We start from the raw sequence: 19865 nt of genomic DNA on the forward strand, positions 1-19865 counted from the left end.
GCCTAGGGTAGGAGCTAGTGTCAAACCCTGAGGACTACATGAATGCCGTTCCTGCATTTGCGGGGAGTCTCCAGAAATCCTCTAAGAAGTCCTGACTCCAGGGCAGAATGATGAACTGTGATGAAATTTAATAATGCTAATACTGTTAGATCAAAAAGCTCACAAAGGCCGGGTACGGTGGCTCACACCTGTAATCCCAACACTTCGGGAGGCCGACGCAGGTGGATCACCTGAGGTGGCGAGTTCAAGACCAGCCTGGCCAACATGGTGAAACCCTGTCTCTACTAAAAATTAAAAAATTAGCTGGGCATGGTGGTGTGCACCTGTAATCCCAGCTACTTGGGAGACTGAGGCAGGAGAATTGCTTGAACCCGGGAGGCAGAGGTTGCAGTGGAGCGCCACTGCACTCTAGCCCAGGCGATAGAGTGAGACTCTGTCTCCAAAAAAAAAAAAAAAAAAAAAAAAAAAAAAAGCTCATAAAGGACACTGGACAGGAGTCCTTCATTAGAGGGCCCATGGTGGGATCCTGAACAAGAGACTTCCCCTTGCGGGGACTCAGTTTTCCCATCTGCACCATGAGGACAAAACTTGGTCCTCTGAGATTCTTTCCAGCTCTCATACACCGTGATTCTGAGATCACAAACCCAATTGCTGTGAGCTCTGATGAGAGCTGCCCCTGCCTGATGGCAGCCCCGCACTTTCCACCCCTCCTCATCTTCCCCTCCAGTGGCTGTGTGTATGCACACACATGTTCTGGAACACAGGCCCACACGCACACACCTGCCCCTGCGTGACAGCCCATTCATCTGGCCCCGGCACCAGCTCTCACAGCCAGCGCAAGGGAGATGAAGGTCCTGTCTCAGCAAAGGCAGCTTCAGGAGGCTGGCATCCCTCCTCTCCCAGCCCGCAGTGGAGAAAGCCCTCGGGTCTCCCTCAGGGGTCAAGATTGTGCTGCAGCCAGAAAGCAGGTCCCAGAGTGAGTCATCACAGCTGAGAGGGGCCCAAAGGGCAGCCCCTCCTGGGCGACAGTAAATAGTGACTGTGATGATGATGACTGTGATAAAGGGACACGTGGGAGGCGCCAATCCTCCAGGCTCTGTCGTGGCATTCATGGGAATTGCCATATCTACCCTTCACAACCATTCTATGAAGTGGGGCTGCCCACACCCCCATTTCACGGGTGAGGAAACTGAGGATTAGAGGGCAAAGCAAAGGCCCAACCTCTCGCAGTGGGAACTCAATCCCAGCAGCCTGATGCCCAACCCATCCCTCACCCATTATGCCATGTACCTCCTCAAGGGGGGACTCCAAACCGCGGCACCAGTGCCCAACCAGGGATACTCCAGCATCCCCACCCAAGGCCTGGCAATGCCCCTGTATCACGGGAGAGCCCAGGTAGCACGCAGGCAAGGACAGTGGCCACCTGGCTCAGCTCCGGGCCCCAGCACCCTGCTGTGTGCCTGACACTTCAGGGGCACTGGCTTATTGAGCAAATGAATGAGCGATACAATGAATGAGAACAAGCAGATGCTCCTGAGGGCAGCAGAGTGACTGCCATGGCCACACTGCTCTCGCCTCAGTTTCCCCATCTCTCAGCTGCAGATGGGACTCTGAGGCTCTGCCAGTCCATTCCTCCACGTGGCCTGGTCACTCTGGAGTCTGGACAGTCAACCTTCAGCTACTGGTTCTGTAGGTTCTGTCCTACAGACCTATTTGTGTCTGGTCCTGTCCTTCTCCAATAAGCCAAAGCATGGCCAGGAATGCCAGTTTTAGCAGGAATGCCAGTCTTGGTCTCAGCCTAACCCGGCAGGACAGTGACCATGTGACTTCAAACACCAGCAAATACTTCATGGAGTACCTGCTTCTGGATGAAGATGAGGGGTCTAGATTTTCACAATCCCTGGACCCTCCACACCACCAGGGCCGCCACAGTGGGTTCTGAGGTTGATACAGAGCCTGCCAGGTTGATGCAGGTGCAGTTCCAAGCACTGGCTCTGCCGCTGGGATGGGTGGGGGTATCTGAGGGGTATCCAAGGCCTCAGTGAATCTGGATGAGGGCCAAGCTGATGCCAGTCCCACAGCTGGTCACAGACCAGGAGGATGATTCCAGACCCGGCTGCATGTAATCCAGGTAGAAGGTGATGGAGGTGAATCCCACCCACCCCATACCGTGTAGCAGGTCCTGAGAACCCAGCTGCCTGCCTGGGCCACCTCTGAAAGATAACACCGGGTACGGGTGGGGATACCAGGTAAGGCAAGCCCTTTCTCAGGGGCCTCTTGGCCACAGCCAAACTGGACACCCAGAGAGAGCATGACCACCAAATTCACCTGTCCAGGTGGCTGCCTCAGCCTCTCAGCCAGCCAACCTGCCTCCCCTCCTGTCTACCAGCCAGAGGGAGCCCAGTGCTCAGCCACCTCTAACATGCCTCTCTACTCCCTGACACACTGAGACAAGTTGGAGGCCCTCACAAACAGCTCTGTCTGCCCCTGGCTCACGCCTAGTGCCACTTCATCCTCCAGTTGTCCAGCAAAACAGCCTCCTCTCCGGCTTCCCCCACCAGATCAAGCATTCTCCTGCCTTCGGGCCTTTGCATGTACTGTTCCCTCTGCTGAGAACACCATTCCCCCAACTCTCCACTTGCCTGACTTCTTAAGATCTTAGCCTCAGGATCCCCCTCCTCAGGGAGGCCTTTGCAGCACACCCCGCCCCATACTTGGGTAGTGAGGCTGTCACACAACACTCATTCCTTCCCGTAGGGGCCCTCGGCACCATGTATAATCTTATACCTCTGTTTGTTTACTAACCGATTCTCTCTCCCTCTATAGACTGTAAGCTCCATGAGGGCAGGCAGTCTGTCCATTTTGCTTGCCACTGTGTCCATGGCATATAGTACGTTCTCAGTAAGCATTTGGTGTACACATGTTTGCAAGGCAGGAAAGCTGGTAGAACATCTCAGCCTTCAGGCCTCATGGCCTCCACTCTACCTGGACAAGCCAAAGCCCCCTCACGTCTGCAGAGAGCTCTAGTCTGGGAGGCAGGGTACTGGGTGCAGGTTCAGCTCAGTCAGGGGGCTCTGGACAGTCTGCTCCCATCCAGAAAATGAGGGCGTGGGGTTCAATGGTCCCCAGTGGCCCTTTTGGTCCTGACAAACTAACAGGCTCCAACCCCAGGCTAGAAGCCAATGGGTAGACCCCAAGCCCCCTGTTTTGGGGTGAACTGTGGCCCCTCATCTGTATGTTAAGGTCCCAGCACCCAGTACCTCAGAATGTGACCTCCTTGGGAAGTAAGGTCACTGCAGATGTAATTAGTTAAGATGAGTTAATACTAGAGAGGAACAGGTCCCTAATCCAATATTATCTGTGTCCTCATAAAAAAGGGAAATTTGCACACCGACACACAGCCAGGGAGAACACCACGCAGAAGTTGAAGTTCTGCAGCCATAGGCAAGGAAACACCTGAAGCAGCTGGGAGCAAGGCCCTTCCCTAGTGCCTACTGAGGGCACATGACCCATCCAAACATGGACCCCTGGGTTCCAGCCTCTAGGATACGCGACTCTACATATCTGCCATTTGTGGTCCTTGTCAGGGCAGCCTCGCCTCCTTCCAACCCAGGTGTCCAAACTGGCGAATCGAGCAGTAAAAGGGAACAGGCCAAAGGCGACCCAAGCTGGGGACCAGGGTGCCAGGGCGGCACAGGCCGGGCTCACAGTGTTCCGTGGGAGCCGGTCGGGAGTGGTCCCTCTAGAACTCCTCATGCGTCTCTGCAGATCTGAGCCCGTATTTACATTCACACGCACACTCGGTCTGACGGTGAGAAGGGTTTTTTCCCTCCCTCTTCCCCCTTTAATTAAAAACTATAAATGCCTTATCAAAAGCTAATTAAAAATACCAACACAGTGCCAAGTGGCAAAAAAAAAAAAAAAAAATTTAGCTCAGTACAAATATCCGTTTATTACCCTGCAACAGGCTGTGATGACGCAGCAACCATAGCCTGGCTGGCGGAAAAGGCAGGGGAGAAGAGACGCCATGGGCCTTCAGGCTCCTCTGTCCCTTCCGGGGGACTGGGGGTGGCTACACTCTCCGCTCAGTCCCCTTCATCAAATCGGGGCTGAACAAGCCCAGGGGATGGGGACCACAGCAATCCACATGGCTGGGGAGAAGGCGCGTTCGGTCCCCAGTCAGCATCATCTCAGTAAAGCAAAGGAAATTCTTAAGGGGTGCATGAAAATTAAGATGACGTGCATGCATTAAGCACTTTACCCCTGCCCTGGAGTACAGCAGCCCAAACATGGCCCTCCTGCCCTCCTGACATCGTAACCTGTGCTAGGGATGACTCAATAAAACAACCCAGACGGAAATATTTGACTCCACTGAGTGCGCCCTGGGCCTGGCCCTGTGCTTTGCCCTAATGGAGTTGTCTAACCCTCCAGGACCCATGAGCAGTGGGCGCTGCCCTTATTCTCATGAAGAGCCCCAGGCACCAAAGAAGGGAGACCATGCAGCAAGGGATACAGCTGTCATCGGGCAAAGCCTGAACGGGAAGCCAGGTCCCTCCGACCTGCGAGTACCTCTCTTATCCGCTAGAGTCTCCTGCCAACAGGTTTCACTGCCCACATGGTAGTGAGCACCCTATTCCAGCAAGTATTCACGTATGGAGGGGCCACCCATTGAACCCCAGTGGGGCTCAGGGATCTCCAAATGCCCTCAGCACTAAGATTTCCCAATTCATCCCTGCCCCGCCTCCTGTATCCTCTCTTGGTAGAGAATCTGGCACCCAGCTGGCATCCAGAACTGCCCCCCTTCCCCCATTTCCCCCAGTCCTCACCGCTGGTCCGAGGGTAGGCAGCAAGGGTCCCATCCTGCAGGCCAGCGAGCAGGTGGAAGGGGCTGTGTCGCAGGCAGAGCACAGGCTGCAGACCTGGGCTCCTGCAGGTCGCCAGGCACTGGGTGCCAGTGTCCACACTGCCATAGAGCAGGATGCTGCAGAGAGAGGTCGGAGAAGCAGTCTGAGCAGTCTGAGTGACACACTGAGCACTCCCACCCGCTCACTGCCCCCATGCCCTCCTAGGGAGAGGGCCCCAGGGAGCTGCTCCCTCTAAGCCATGCCTTTCTGCTGTGTGGCCAGGCCATAGCTCCACCATGCGGGAGCTCACTTTTCCATGGTTTTCTGGAATGGTACCCTCCCTGACCTCTGTCATGAAGAGGACTCAGGGAGGCTCCAGAGGCAGCACAGTAAAGGTGCTGAGAGAGCTATTTTCAGAGTCACATGGACCTGAGTTCGAATCCAGACGTGCCACTTTCCAGTCTGACAGACCCTGGACTGCTAAGCCTCAGTTCTCTCTGTAAAATGGGGCAACGATGCCTACTTCACCACCATAAAAGGAACAAAGTACTGACACATGCTACACAGAAGGATCCTGTAGGTGTGATGCTAAGAGAAGCAGATAGGAAAAGCCACATAGCGTCTGAGTCCATTTACATGAAACATACATAGCGTGTGAGTCATTCACATGAAACATACATAGTGTGAGCCCATTCACATGAAATATACTAGTATGCAAGTCATTCACATGAAATGTACATAGCGTGTGAGTCATTCACATGAAACATACAGTGTCATTCACATGAAACGTACATAGTGTGTGAGTCATTCACATGAAACATACATAGTGTGAGCCCATTCACATGAAATATACTAGTATGCAAGTCATTCACATGAAATGTACATAGCGTGTGAGTCATTCACATGAAACATACAGTGTCATTCACATGAAACGTACATAGTGTGTGAGTCATTCACATGAAATGTACATAGTGTGTGTCATTCACATGAAATGTACATAGCGTGTGAGTCATTCACATGAAATGTACATAGTGTGTGACAATCACACGAAACATACATAGTATGAGTCCATTCACATGAAATGTACTAATGTGCAAGTCATTCACATGAAATGTACATAGTATGTGTGTCATTCACATGAAACGCACACAGTGTGTGTCATTCACAGGAAATGTACATAGCACATGAGTCATTCACATGAAATGTACATAGCATGTGAGTCATTCACATGAAATGTACACAGTATGTGGCAATCACATGAAGCATACATAGTGTGAGTCCATGCATATGAAATGTACCCAGTGTGAGTCATTCACATAAAATATACATAGTGTGAGTCATTCACATGAAATGCACAGTGTGTCACTCACATGAAACATGCAGTGTGAGTCCATTCACATGAAATGTACATAGTGCGTGAGTCATTCACACGAAATGTACATAGCATGTGAGTCATTCACATGAAATGTACATAGCATGTGAGTCATTCACATGAAACATACACAGTGTGTGTCATTCACATGAAATGTACACAGTGTGTGGCAATCACATGAAACATACATAGTGTGAGTCCATTCACATGAAATGTACTAGCGTGCAAGTCATTCACATGAAATGTACATAGTGAGTCATTCACATGAAATGTACAGTGTGTCATTCACATGAAATGTACATAGCGCGAGTCATTCACATGAAATGTACACAGTGTCATTCACATGAAATGTACATAGCATGTGAGTCATTCACATGAAATGTATATAGTGTGGCAATCACATGAAATGTACATAGCGTGTGAGTCATTCACATGAAATGTACATAGTGTGTGGCAATCACATGAAATGTACATAGCGTGTGAGTCATTCACATGAAATGTACAGTGTGTCACTCACATGAAACTTGCACAGTGTGAGTCCATTCACATGAAATGTACATAGCACGTGAGTCATTCACTTGAAACATATGTAGTGTGAGTCCATTAACATGAAATGTACTTGGAGTATGAGCCATTTACATGGAACATACATAGTGTGTGAGTCCATTTATACAGTGTCCTGAGGAGACAAACCCATAGAGACAGAAAGTAGATTAGTAGTTTCTGGGGTGGGGGTGGGGAGCAGGAGAATGGAGGGAGATTATTTAATGAACATGTGGGTTCTTTAGGGGGTAAAAAGAAAGGTCTGGAAGGCCCCTCCTAGGTCCAGGCCCTGGCTGGGCCCTTGGCTGTAGGCCAAGCCTGGACTGTGCGGAGCTTAGAGTGGCTCCCAGTTGACTTCAGTAACCTTGGCTTTTGCTCCTTACTTGGTTTCCTTGTGTGGGAAAGGGGAGGGAACGACCTCCGCATTACAGAGGAGTGGCTATGAGGCTCACCTCTGAGCAGCACACAGTAGGTGCTCAGGAAACATGCTCTCATCTCATCTCCTTCTCTCTAGGAGGGGTGGAGTGCACAGAGACGCAGGGAGGACAGGACACAGCAGTGCCAGGCCCTAGACTTCCCGGGGCACGGCCCCCCTCAGATCTTCACTGATCCTCACCTTCACCTCCCTGTGCACAGGATGAACATTCCCTCTCCCTTTCCGCTACGGGAGGTGGTCTACCCACCCTGCACAGGCCACAGCTTGCCCTGAGCCTCCTTGCTTTGAGTCAGGGTTTTGCTGACTCACAAAGCCCCAGATGTCTTACAGAGGGCAGCCCTCTCTGCCAGTAGTAACCTCTTGACCTGGAAATACCCTGGAACCCTCACCCTGCCCAGCAAGGCGAATGGGGGCCACATATGGTGAACATTCAATGACAGCTAAGTGAACTGAAGGCCTCATGTGGCTGTGTCTCGGTGGGCTCTCACGGCAGCCCTGCATGGGGGGATTCTGGTCCCCACTTTACGGATGAGAAACTGAGGTTCAGAGAGGTTAAATGAGTGCCCAGGACCCAGAGCAAGGAAGTGGGTGAGCTGAAATTCAAACCCAGGTCTGGCTGACAGCAGAGCCAGCATCCACCTCCACCAGCCATGCTGCCTGGGAGGAGCCAGGCAACTGCACTGCAGGCAGCTCCCAACACTTTGGCTGCCACACTGGGCAGCTCTGGTGCCTACCTTCCTGGAGACCAGGGGCAGAGAATGTTGGCAGGCAACAGGCAGATCTGGAAAGCTACAGGAACAGCCCCCACCCAGTGCCCAGCCCTGCAGAGGCTGCTCTCACCCCTCCTTCTGGGCCCCTCACCTGCCATCCTGGAGCCCGAGGCAGATGGTTGGATGCACTGTGGCCGAGGGGTCAGCAGCTGTCCGGCTCTCATCTCTGCTCTCCGCCTCCTCCTCCAATTCTGGGATGTACTCCATGCAGAGCACAGGGGCTGCCACTGGGAAGGACTTGACGGTGCGGGGCGAGGGCCGGTTCAAGGAAAAGATTTCCACCTGGCCCCCTGCACCTTCCTGTCCACCCCCGACCTGGGAGCAGAGACCCAGAGAGGCCATCAGGTGGGAACCACAAGAGGGAGCAGAGGAGGACCTGCTTTCCCAAGGACCCCATCCTTTAAGAGACACATCCCTTCTGCCCACATGCTCCTGCGGTCACAAAGGTCATTTACCCCCAGCTGCCATGGCAACAAGTTAGCTTCAGGGCCCATAGGAAATCAGGTAAGGAGCTAAGGTGGGCTAAATACTCAGTCAGCTTTCTATTTCCTCCTCTGCAGGGTGCATTTCAACCAATATAAAGTAAACATCTACTCCATCCCTTTAAAATGCCCTTCTCTGTGTTGACCATTGTTTTACCTCTGTGTCTAGCATATGATAGATACATACTCAACATATTGTTGTTGGATGGATGGATAGATGGATGGATGGATGGATGGGTGGACACATGATAGACAGATAGATGGAAGGCTGTATAGGTGAATGAATGGATGGGTGGGTGGATGGGTGGATGGACAGATAAATAAATTGATGGATTAAATATATATTCTTGTTGGATGGATAAATTGATAGGTAGGTGGGTGGGTAGATGGATAGATGGATAGGTGGGTGGATAGATGGATGGATGATGGATGGATGGATATACCATGTGCTAGATCCTGGGGAAACGATGAGGAACAAATCACTCTCAGACGGCGAGCAGCAATGAGAGCGCACAATTTGCAGCACAAGGAATATGGTGGAGGGTACCTCACTTGAATCAAGGGAGGCTTTGCCAGGAAGCCCAAGGATAGAAAGGTGGGCTGGAATGTCTGCATGAGTAGGGCACTAGCCAGCCCTGCCTCCTGACTCCAGGGGCGAAGATCCTGAGACCCAGGCCCTCTGCACAGCTCCCCCTTTCACTTCCTTCTCAGCCCTGTCACCACTTGCAAAAGGCACACTCTCTTATTAGCTCCCTGGTTTTCTGTTGCCCCAGATGAGGTTGCACCTCCCAACTCCATATACAGTGCCTGGCACCAGAGGTTCCCAGGAAGACCTTGCTGGATGAAGCTGCATGAGATGAGGCAGGCAGCTGCTGTCTCCAGCACCCCCTCCCAGGTACTGCTCTTCCTACTCCCGTCCTGAGGCCAGAATGCCCAGCTGGGCAGGGGGGTGACTCACCCAGAGGTAGCCCTGTGGAAGGGAGGTGCTGACCGCTGAGAAGCCCAGCAGGGGACAGTTGACAGGACTGTGGACCAGGGCCCCAAGCTGCAGAGACAGAAATGGTACATGTGAGGTTAATCATCAAGGTGCCCAGATGCCAATATTTGGCAGATTCCTGGGCCCCATCCAACTCTCCCTGGATTAGAATCCTTGTGGGTGGGGACCAGGAAAGCAACATGCTTCACAAGTGCCTGCTTCTCCAGGCAGTTCCTACACGCTCACACTTGTTTTTCCTCTCCTAGAACCTCCCAGCTAGAAGAGGCCTGCAGAAGGCTCTGTATCAGCCCAGGGTCTCTGAAACTGAGCAGCTTCCAGATACGGTTTCTTGAAAGCCACTAATGCCCACCCCTCCTTATTCTACAGACGGGGAAACGAGGGTCACAGAGGGCAGGTGACTGCCCTAGACCACAGGGGAGGTGAGTGGCAGGGCAGGGCAGCTTGTGAGGGCCACGCACAGAAACCAGGGCTCAGCCTGTCACCGCTATCACCAGTAACCACCTTCCGCCTACTCCCCCTGAATCAGCTGCCCCAGACCCCATGTTGGGTGGCCTCTTTCTGAGGCCTGTCTCCTGAGCTAGACCTGGCCAGTCCCTCTCTCTGGCCAGGACAGCAATTCTAGGAAATGGCCTGACCCACTCATGGGCCACATTGAAAGAGAAGACAGAGTGGAGACAGCGCTTGGCTGGAGGGAGGATGCAGCCGACCACTGGGCCCTTTTCCAGGCAGCTGCTGCCCTCTGCTGGTGCTGAAGGCCCCAGCCGTCCCTGGACCCATTGTTAGAATATTCTAACAAAATTTCTAATGGCCATGGGCGAGGGCCCTAAGAGGTCACCTCATCCAGCCTCCTCATTTAGCAGATGCCAACTTAAAGGTCAGAGGGAGGCGTGCCTGGCTCAAGGTCACACAGCATGTTAGTGGCAGAGTCAGGGCTAGAATTCAAACCTTCTACTCCTGGTTCAGGTCTCTTTCTATTCTGGTTGAATTTTACCCCAGAAGCCTGGCTGCACGCCAGAGGCCTCGGCACTCTGGGACCCCAGTTCTGCCTGCTGAAAACATGGGTCCCCACATTCAGAGCAGGGGGCTTCACAAAGCCTGGCCTCCGGGCTCCGTCTTCTCTGCTTCCTGGTGGCTGCATCTAGCTGAGGGTGCACACCCTTTCTGCTGGGCTGATGCTCTCTCTCTGCTCCCTTGGTGGAAAGGAGGCCACAGCAGCCCCTGCTCGGGCATTTCCATGGCAACTCCAGTGGGCCCTGATGTCAGCTGAGTCAACAGAGCCAGGTTGAAGATGGTGGGAAAAACTCAAATGGCTCCTTCATGGGCAAGGCCCTGGCCCTAAATGTCTTGCCTATGCCAGGAAGCTGGGAAGTCAAGGTACCCTATGCAGAAGAGAAGAGGGGAGCACAAGGCTGTGAAGGGAAGCAGCTTCAGGTACAGCCAACCTGGCTCCAGCTCCAGCTCAGTGGTTACCATCTGGATGGTACTGAACAAATCAGGTCCTCACCTACAGAGCAGAGACCCTGAAATCTCTCAGGATGGCCGTGGGGACTGGAGAGGGAAAGTGTAAAGTACCCGGCCCAGGGCCAGGTACCCAGTTACCCCACAGCTGCTAAGGCTTACCAAGGGCCTCCCATGGGATATTCTAGCACTTCACACACCTTAGCTCATTTCATCACCGCAGCAAGGCTATAAGGGCGGAGCTATCACGGATGAGCAGAAGACAGGGTACATGGCCAACAGCAGTTCTGGCTGAGGTTGGTGAAGGTCAAGACACAGCCCAATGGGCTGGTGCTTTGGCCTAAGCAAGCCTGGCCACAGACTCCCTATGGGTCTGGGCTCCCAAGATGCTTGAGTTTTAAAGCATCTCAGAGCAGGCAGCCCCCCAGCCCCATCCCCAAAGCCCTGTCCCCGGGCAGGCTCTGAGACTGACAGTCAAGGAAACGGGTTTGTGCTGAGCCCTCCCTGCCCACCTGCTGCCCTTCCAGGGAGAACATTCCCCCTTGGATGGAGCCAGGGCTCCAAGAAGAACCTTCAACACCCCAGTAGTCAGGCCCTTCAGAAATGCCACAGAACAGACTCCGGTGTCCTTTCCTTCCTGGGGACCAAGGTGTCCTCAGGTGTTCGCTTCCATTTCTTGAGCCCTGAGCGCACCCCATGCAACTGGCTAAGCACCTGACCCAAATTGTATCCTTTAATCCTCATGGTGACCCAGTCAGGGAGGTGCTGTGACCACCCCAGTTTAAGATACCATGAGCTGAGGCAGCATTCCTGATGTCACACTGTTGGGACTCAATCCAAGGCAGGTGGCCCCTGCTGATGCTTTTTCACGCCCCCGGCCGATTCCCTTGAGTCAGAAGGCCTTGGTGTGGCCCAGTGTGGGTAGCGGCCACTGTCAGCACAGACGAGAGACCTACTCCTGCCTCCCGCCCCAACACCCCGGTCTCTTGAAGGAAAGAGCCCAACACACCCTCGTCCACTGGTACAAGAGTACTGACCCTGTCTACACTGTGGCCAGCAACTCCCTCTGCCCAGCCCAAGCCCTCCCTAGACAAATAGTCTGGACCACTGGTTGCCATGAGGTCAGCCAGAGCTGGAGTCACCCCTGCCCCAGGACCACCTGGAAACGTGGTGTGCTGGAAGGGGGCCTGGGCAGCGGTTCACACACTCACATCTGTTTCTGCAGTAATTGGACAGGGCCTTGGAACTCCAAGGCCCTAATTCATCAGGCTGCCAGCACACAGCTGATGGGGCACATGTGTCTGGACTGGCAGGGGGTGGGGTAGGGTGTAGGCAGAGTGGGATGGCGATTTGAGGCCTAGCAAGTGTGGTCAGACAGGCTCTGCTCTGGCTTCTGGGAGCTCCACAGGCCCCTTACCACAGAGAGTCACTTGCCGCCCTCCACTAGCCCTGGCGCTCCTCAGGAGACAGTGAGCTGGGGCCAGCAGGACTGAGGCTTCTGGCCTACCTATTCCTGGGCCCTGAGAGCTCACACTGAGGAGGTTCGTGGGCCCTGGTTCCCCAGGTTTGAGGTGGCAGAGGCTCCCCACCTGGATGGGGGTTTCTTTTGGGGAGGCCCTGGAGGCAGTGGCCAGTCTGTGGCTCCACCACTGGGGTCTGATCTGTCAGGGCTCAGCCTGCATCCTGTGCTCTCAAGAGACCCAAGGCCCTAAGGGATACAGGAGAATCCAATGCCCATCATAAAAGTCACCCAGGGCCAGCCTTCCGCAGGGATGCCCTAAGGCCAAGCTGGCCGCAGGCACAGTGGGCCCTGCTACTCCCCACTCCATGGTCGCTGCCTCCAGCCCAAGGCCCCAGGGCCCACAAGTAACCCCCAATCTGGCATACCCCATCTATCACCAGTTAAGCCAGTCCCACCCCAACATATCCCCAACGTGTTCCCACCTCCCTTGCCCAAGGCCTCCACCAGGGCTGGGGCACTGGTGATAGACAGGGCACCTAGCTGGGGTACAAAATTTAAAAGGGCACCAAAAACGCAGTCACAAAAAATATATAGAGAGAGACAGAGTAAGGCAAATCAATATTAATGCAAAAAATCCACAATGAATAATTACTTAAAAGTTTAAATACAGACAAAACTTCACCCTACACTTGTACAACCCTGGCTCACTCGCCTCACCCTAATCCTGGCCCTTTGTGTATCAAGAGACAAAAAGAGTGACCAAACCACAAGCAGAAATTTGCTGATTTGGTTACATTTAAGCACTGCATTAAAACCGTATTTATTTTAATTATTGAGATTTTTGACATCTGCTGGAATTTTGTGCCTGAGGCAAGGATGCCTTACTCCAGTCACAGCCCTGGCCTCCGCCCACGTCAAGTCTTGTCACGTCTCAGCAGGATCCTGAGCTGAGCTCTGAGCTGCTCCCTCTATATCCATTCTTTTTTTTTTTTTTTGAGACAGGGGCTCACTGTGTCACCCAGGCTGGAATGCAGTGGCACGATTTCGGTTCACTGCAACTTCTGCCTCCCAGGTTCAAGTGATTTTTCCACCTCAGCCTCTCCAGTAGCTGGGACTACAGGTGTGCACCACCAAGCTCAGCTAATTTTTGTATTTTTGGTAGAGACAGGGTTTCACCTTGTTTGCCAGGCTGGTCTCGAACTCCTGACCTCAAGTGATCCACCTGCCTTGGCCTCCCAAAATGCTGGGATTACAGACATGAGCCACCCCACCCAGCCGACATCCATTCCTTTTGTATTATTTACTTATTTATTTGAGACAGGGTCTCACTCTGTCCCCCAGGCTGGAGTGCAGGGGTGCAATCACAGCTTACTGCAGCCTCAACCTCCTGGGCTCAAGCGATCCTCCCATCTCAGCCTCCCAAGTCGCTAGGACTATAGGCTCGCGCCACCACACCTGGCTAATTTTATTTTTTATTTTGTAGAGATGGGGGTCTTACTATGTTGCCCAGGCTGGTCTCAGACCCCTGGACTCAAGTGACCCTCCCACCTTAGCCTCCCAAAGTGCTGGGATTACAGGCATGAGCCACCACGCCCAGTCCCGGTATCCATTCTTATCTGCAATTCACTGTCACACACCAGCCAGAAGGATCCAAAAAATGCAAATTATAAATCAAATCGTGCTAGTCCCCAGCTTGGGAAACATCTGTTTCCAAGGCTTTTCACTGTTCTGAGAATGAAATCCAAAGCTGACCCAGCCTGCAAGGCTGGTGTGGTCCAGCTCACCCATCAGCTGACCTCGGGGCCCGCCCTCTCTCCTCCCGCCTTACCTGGCTTCCCCCACTGTTCCTGCTGCACCCTCTGTGTGGGTTTGTCTACTGGGAATATCATTCCCATCCCTGGGCTGAATCCTTCTTGCCATTCAGGTCTCAGTTTAAACGCCACCTCCTCCAAGTGGCCATCTCTGAACCTCAACCCACCCATGTATCTATTGTGGCCCCGATGTCTTTGTTATGCACCTCACTCTTTTCTATTTCCTTTGGTTTGCTGGGTTTTTGCCTCTCTCTCTCTGCTAGGATTCAAAGCTATATAAGGGTTGGGACCTTGTAAGTCTTAGTCACTACTGTATTCCCAGGGTCTAACACAAAATAGGTGCTCAAAAAATTACATGCAGAATGGACAAGTGAACAAATGAACTCACATCTCAAGGATTTGTTCTTTCAGCTGTTTAGATCCCCAGTCTACAGCCCAATCGGCACGTCTCTTGGGGCTCACCAAGCTGAGCCTGGGTCCCCAGCTGGTGCTCCCATCCCTGCAGCTGAGACGACCTCATCTCCCTGGGAAAGGGGAGGCAGTAGTTGCTCCAGATGGAGGGCGGGCTAGGACAGGGTATAAGGCCAGGTAACCGGTAGGGGCTGAACATCCTCATGGTTAAGACCCTGGGTGTTGTGATCAGGCAGGGCAAGGTTCAAATTCTTACTCGCTGTGTCCTTTTTGGAAAATCATAGCACCTGTCTTAGCCTTAGTTTCCTTATCTGTGAAATGGATAGAGAAACATCTACTCGCAAGGTTCTTACGGATATTAAAATAAGAGAATGGCAGGAAAGAACCAGGGGGTACAGCAAGTGCTGAATACACGGGAGGCCTGATGGCACATCAGGGAACATTCCACAATGAGGGCAATCCCTGCACCAAAGCCAGCTCCTACCTGGCAGACCACAAAGCACCCAACCCACAGGGGCTGGCACAGCTGCTTCGGTATGATCTGGAGCCATGCCATCAACAGATGAGATCATTGCTGTTTATTATCTCAAAATAATGGAATTTTCCAGTCATTTGACCCACAGTGGTCATTCGCCTCCATTTTTTTGGTGGGAAAGCTAATTCCCGAAGCAACAAAAAGGCTCGACCAAGTCTGTCAGTAAGAATTTAGAAGCCGCAGCTGGAACCTGAGCCTTCCCTGCTGTGGGCGCTCCCTGGAAACTCTGGTTCTCCCAGGCGAGGGGGAGCCGCAGCCACCTTCGAGGTCGGCTCAGCAAGATCCGCTCCACTCACCTGCAGGCTGAGTGCCCGGGAGGAGAAGGCAGGGATGCAGCAGGCCAGGATCGGGCACCAGAACGGGGCTTTGCTCTTCTTGTCCTCATCCGGGCATAGCCAGCCTGGCTGGTTCTCCTCCCCTACAGCAAGAGGAAGGAGGTGGGTAGAGCTGGTCAGAGTCCAAGGACCAACCAGGCCATGAGGAGCCCTCCAAGCCCCAGGGAGCCACTGCAGGCCCCAGAAGCCTGGCCCCATCCAGTCACTCCCCACCCTACTCCTGCCAGACTGAGATGAAATCCAGCCTCAGGAGTGAGGCCGTGGCCAGGGTCTCAGGCAGGGAGCTGAAAAACTTAAGGTCCCAGCTTGACCATCCTACTGCTGAACAACCCTGTGCAAGTCACCCCAACTCTCTGAGCCTCGATTTCTTTGCCTAGAAAATAGGAATGCTAGAAATGCTTTCGTCCTGTGGTTGTTATGAGAACCAAATGAAATAATAGATGTGAAAGGGTTTTAAAAAAAAAATATTAAGATGCTGAACAGAGTACAGATCCCTGTTGCCTTGAATTTCTGCTGCAGAGTAGGAGATAGACCATGAATGATCAGAGGACAGGAGGCCGCCATTGTGGCACTCACACTTGACCGTGGTGGTGATGGAAATGCGGGAGAATTACACTCCTGCTTCCTTCAAGACTATCCTGAAATTAGGAAGCCACCTGCCTCCAGTTCGCCCACCCTAGCTGTGCCTCAAAGCTCCCAGGGACCTGTTACAAGTACACATGCCTAACCTGATCCCAGACCCAGGACTCACCACGGGAGATCACCGTGCTAAAGAGCATCTGCTAAACCTCGTTCTTTATGGAGGCTCCTTTACACGGCTTGGGGCTCTGCTCACACGTCCCCTCCTCCGAGAAGTCCTCCCTGACTACCCTGACTACAGTGGCCCCTTCTCTCAGGAATCACTCTAAAGACCCTGTCTTACTTTCCTCACAGCCTTCATAACGATCTAAAATTATCTGTGGTTCATTTCCATAAGTCTCTAATGTGAAAGCTATAGGCAGTGGGGGTCTGCACTGTCTCATTCACCGCTGTCCCCCTGACACCCAGCACACTGCAAGGCACATAGTGAGTGCTCAGAAAACATGGCTGGAAAGAATGAATGAAAGGAAAGAGGGAGGAATAAACCACTATCTGTTCTGAAGAATTCTCCCTGTGGAGGATCCCTTCCTCCTTTACGCTCCCTATGAGGACTCCCTTCCAGGAAGCCCACAGCAAGGATGGGCATGAGGAAGACGCCACCTACTATGTGCCCACACATCAGGCACCACACTGAGCGCCACCGTCTATGCCCTGGCTTAGTCTTCACAATTGCTGAGCATAGTCAGAATCATTATTTTCACCCCACAGAGGACGACACTGGCACTCAGGGATTTGGTAACACAGCCATGGCTAGGGGGCAGCACCCAGATTCAGGCCTAGGTCTGAAACCCAAGACTGAATTCTCTGGACTAGACCAGGCAGCCTTCAGCAACCACGCCCACCGAGGCTCCGTCGCAAAGGCCTGTGGGCCCAGTGATGCTGGAGTAGCTCTGCTGCAGGCAGCCAGAGACATGGACAGGTGGCCCAAGGAAGAGAGGCCACTTACTGCAGTGACCCCACGCTGAGGAGTGCCCAGAGCTCCAGAGCCACAAGGGCAGGTCACAGACTGAACCGTTGTGTTGCAACGCACTTCTCCGTGACAGAGGAAGCTAGGACCTACAGCCAGCCTGCCTCTCCTCTAGGAGGGGCCAGCTCCGCCTAAGAGTGCCCGCCAGCCACACCAGGGCCCCCTGACACTACAGTCGTCTTCACTCAGCAGCCAGGCCCATCCTGCTAAAACTTACATCTGGCCTCACCGTTCCCCCGCTTGGAAACATCAATGGAGACCCAGTCTGCCCAGAATAAGATCCAAACTCTCCTGGAAGAGCTGCGAAGGCCCCTTCCCTCCCCGGCCTCCTCCCTCGGCCACCAGCTCCACTGAGCTGGACTGTGCTCAGCAACCTCACTGGGACGGGCCCGGAGGTTCCCTCTGTCCGGAACTCTACCCCTCAGCTCCCCAGGGCTGGTTTCTCTCCTTCTTAGAGAGGCCTGCACCGCCCATGTCTCCATGCCCTGGCCTCTACCACCTCAGCCCACTGGAGGGTATCACACCTCTCAGAGCTACTCCCTGCTCCTCCACCAGTGTGGCTCTTCTTCCTTTGTGTGCGTGCACATGTGCATGTGTGCACACGTGTGTGTGTGCGCACATGGAAGTAGGGGCTCCTCCACCATGTCGGTGTTCTGTGAAGGCCGAAACCTCCCACCCTATTTCCTTCCACACCTCACCCAACCCACTCACGCAGCGCTGGACCCACCACGGACCATCAGTACATTCAGGGACACGAACAAAAAGTCTCTTTTCTCAGAGCTTCATTTTCCAGGTTTGTCAGATGTACCCCTGACATGAACATTAATCTGACTCGCTTTCATCGAAGAGATCCTGACGGGTCAGAGCGAAGGGCTGGACATGAGTGAGGAAGGACCACCCTGAGAGCAGTCGCAGGCCATCGCTGCCCGAGAGAGGCAGCATCTGAACGCCAGCACAGCAGGAGGAGCTGGAATGAGGTGGCAGGTGAGATGCTATTTGAGAAGTGAAAGACATTCCCAAATGTCAGGCATAACGACGTGAAGGCGCCAGCACCCAGCGCGCTCACACCCTCCGGCCTGAGTCACTGAGCAGTGAACTCACTCCCGAAGCGGGCCCAGAGCCGTCGTCCTCCATGTCCGGCCCTCTACCCTGCTGGGCCCTGGAAGCAGAGTTACGTAAGACCTGATCCCCGCCACTAGGGAGGAAAGGCCAACATGAGAGACCCTCAGGGAAAGGGCACGACCGCACAGGGCGCGCACATTGCCATAACAGACACTTCTACGTGCCCCCACCTCACAGTTTCCACACTGCCTCACTGCATCCTCACAGCCATCATGGGAAACAGGTCCTTCCATCCACACTCCACGCTGGCCAGCAGAGGAAAGGGGAAAGCAGGGGAAGGCCCAGGTGCCAAGGAACTAACCCACGGGGGCACCTTGCATGGTGCCTGCAACGCAGCTCGTCCCGGGGCAGCGCAGCTCTCCTAGCCTCTCCTAGCCTCTCCTAGTGTGCCGGGGCTCACCACGCCGCCTCTTGGACAAGCCCCTGGGCAGCAAATAAAGATAGGCCAGATTTGAGAGCTTGTCCCTGCTCTCAAGGAACTTACAATCAAGCAGATCCTCACCTCTACCAGACAAGAGCTCTGGTCTGGACCCCCAATTCCTCACCCCACAGCCTGCAGGAGCTAGGTGAGCGAGCATCTCCCCGCCCTAGCCCCTGTCACCAGGGCACCCAGAGCTCAGCTCCTCTCTTTCCTCCCCGAACACCCATAGCCCATCAAGTCCTGGCAATTTATTCGTATGTATTTTTTTAATGATCTGACCTTCTCCTTCCAGATGGTGCCTTCCCTGCCTGCGACTGGGGACATTACAAGAAAATGGAGTCGTTGCTCCCCATCTGCCACTGCCATTGTTCCCATCACAAAACCAGAGTGGCGGAGACCAAATGAGAAGGCTGCTGTCGCTGAAAATTGAAAGCCCGCTTGGGATAAGTGACATTAAGAACTGGCACCTACGGCAGAGCCGTGATTTCCATTTGACACTAAGTGGGGGCTTATTTAGCGCCCAGCTCTGTTTGCCAACACCTCCTGGGCATGAGAGCTCCCCATGGGACACAGGGAACAGCTCCAGGGTTGCAGATCCCCCACCACCCTCAGAACAATCCCCTCTGGTCTGCTAGAAGGACCCGGGCAGATCCCACCTCAGTCTCCAACTCGCCGTGTGACACGGAGCCAGGTACTTACCCTCTCTGAGCCTGTGGCCTCATCTAGAAAATGGGGGAAAGAACTCCAACCATATGGAGTTGTGAGCACTGGAAATCATATATATCATGCCTAGCAGACACCAGGCACTCTGGAAATAGCAGCCATGATGGTCGCTGTCCTCGCTGCTCCTATTACTGAGGGCAGCTGAGCCCACCACAGGCCCTGCCCCGCTTCTCCAGCCCGACCTGCCTCCCAGACTCCTACTGGGCTCAGTCCCAGTATCATGCCTTTACTGCTCTTCCCGAACCTCCCAAACTTAAAGCCACCTTCAAGATACCGCTCACACCTCCCCAGCACCACAGAGATGCTGCTGGCCACAGCCACAGACGTCAGACTGGGCCAGACCTCAGCAGGCATCTCATCCAACCACCTGTCCCTTACAGAGAGGGCCATTGGTGTCCAGGGAGGCCAGGCAAGTGGCCAGCCTCCCAGCTGGGGTAAAACCAGGGTCAGGCTCCAAGGCCATGCCCTCGGCCCCACTCCTGGCGAGCAGACCCATCCCTTCCAGCTGCAGGGCATGGGCAGATCCCAGCACCAGCC

General features: G+C 53.7%; 2 protein-coding genes across 9 annotated transcripts in view; one reads left to right on the plus strand and one right to left on the minus strand.

Annotated features, from left to right (window-relative positions):
- ARHGEF10L (Rho guanine nucleotide exchange factor 10 like) overlaps window positions 1-19865 on the minus strand; it is a 179520-nt gene that overhangs the window by 34561 nt on the left and 125094 nt on the right. For all 8 annotated transcript variants that reach the window (XM_050790124.1, XM_050790114.1, XM_050790092.1 and 5 more), the window contains 4 exons: window positions 15418-15539; window positions 9406-9492; window positions 8057-8280; window positions 4827-4981 (listed from right to left, as the gene is read on the minus strand). In XM_050790124.1, coding sequence (XP_050646081.1) covers window positions 4827-4981; window positions 8057-8280; window positions 9406-9492; window positions 15418-15539 — 588 coding nt within the window. The remainder of the gene's footprint in view (window positions 1-4826; window positions 4982-8056; window positions 8281-9405; window positions 9493-15417; window positions 15540-19865) is intronic.
- The window catches only part of SDHB (succinate dehydrogenase complex iron sulfur subunit B), a 689037-nt gene that overhangs the window by 21733 nt on the left and 647439 nt on the right, over window positions 1-19865 (plus strand). The window lies entirely within an intron of this gene.

This window comes from Macaca thibetana, chromosome 1 (genome assembly GCF_024542745.1).
Source record: "Macaca thibetana thibetana isolate TM-01 chromosome 1, ASM2454274v1, whole genome shotgun sequence".
Lineage (NCBI taxonomy): Eukaryota > Metazoa > Chordata > Mammalia > Primates > Cercopithecidae > Macaca > Macaca thibetana.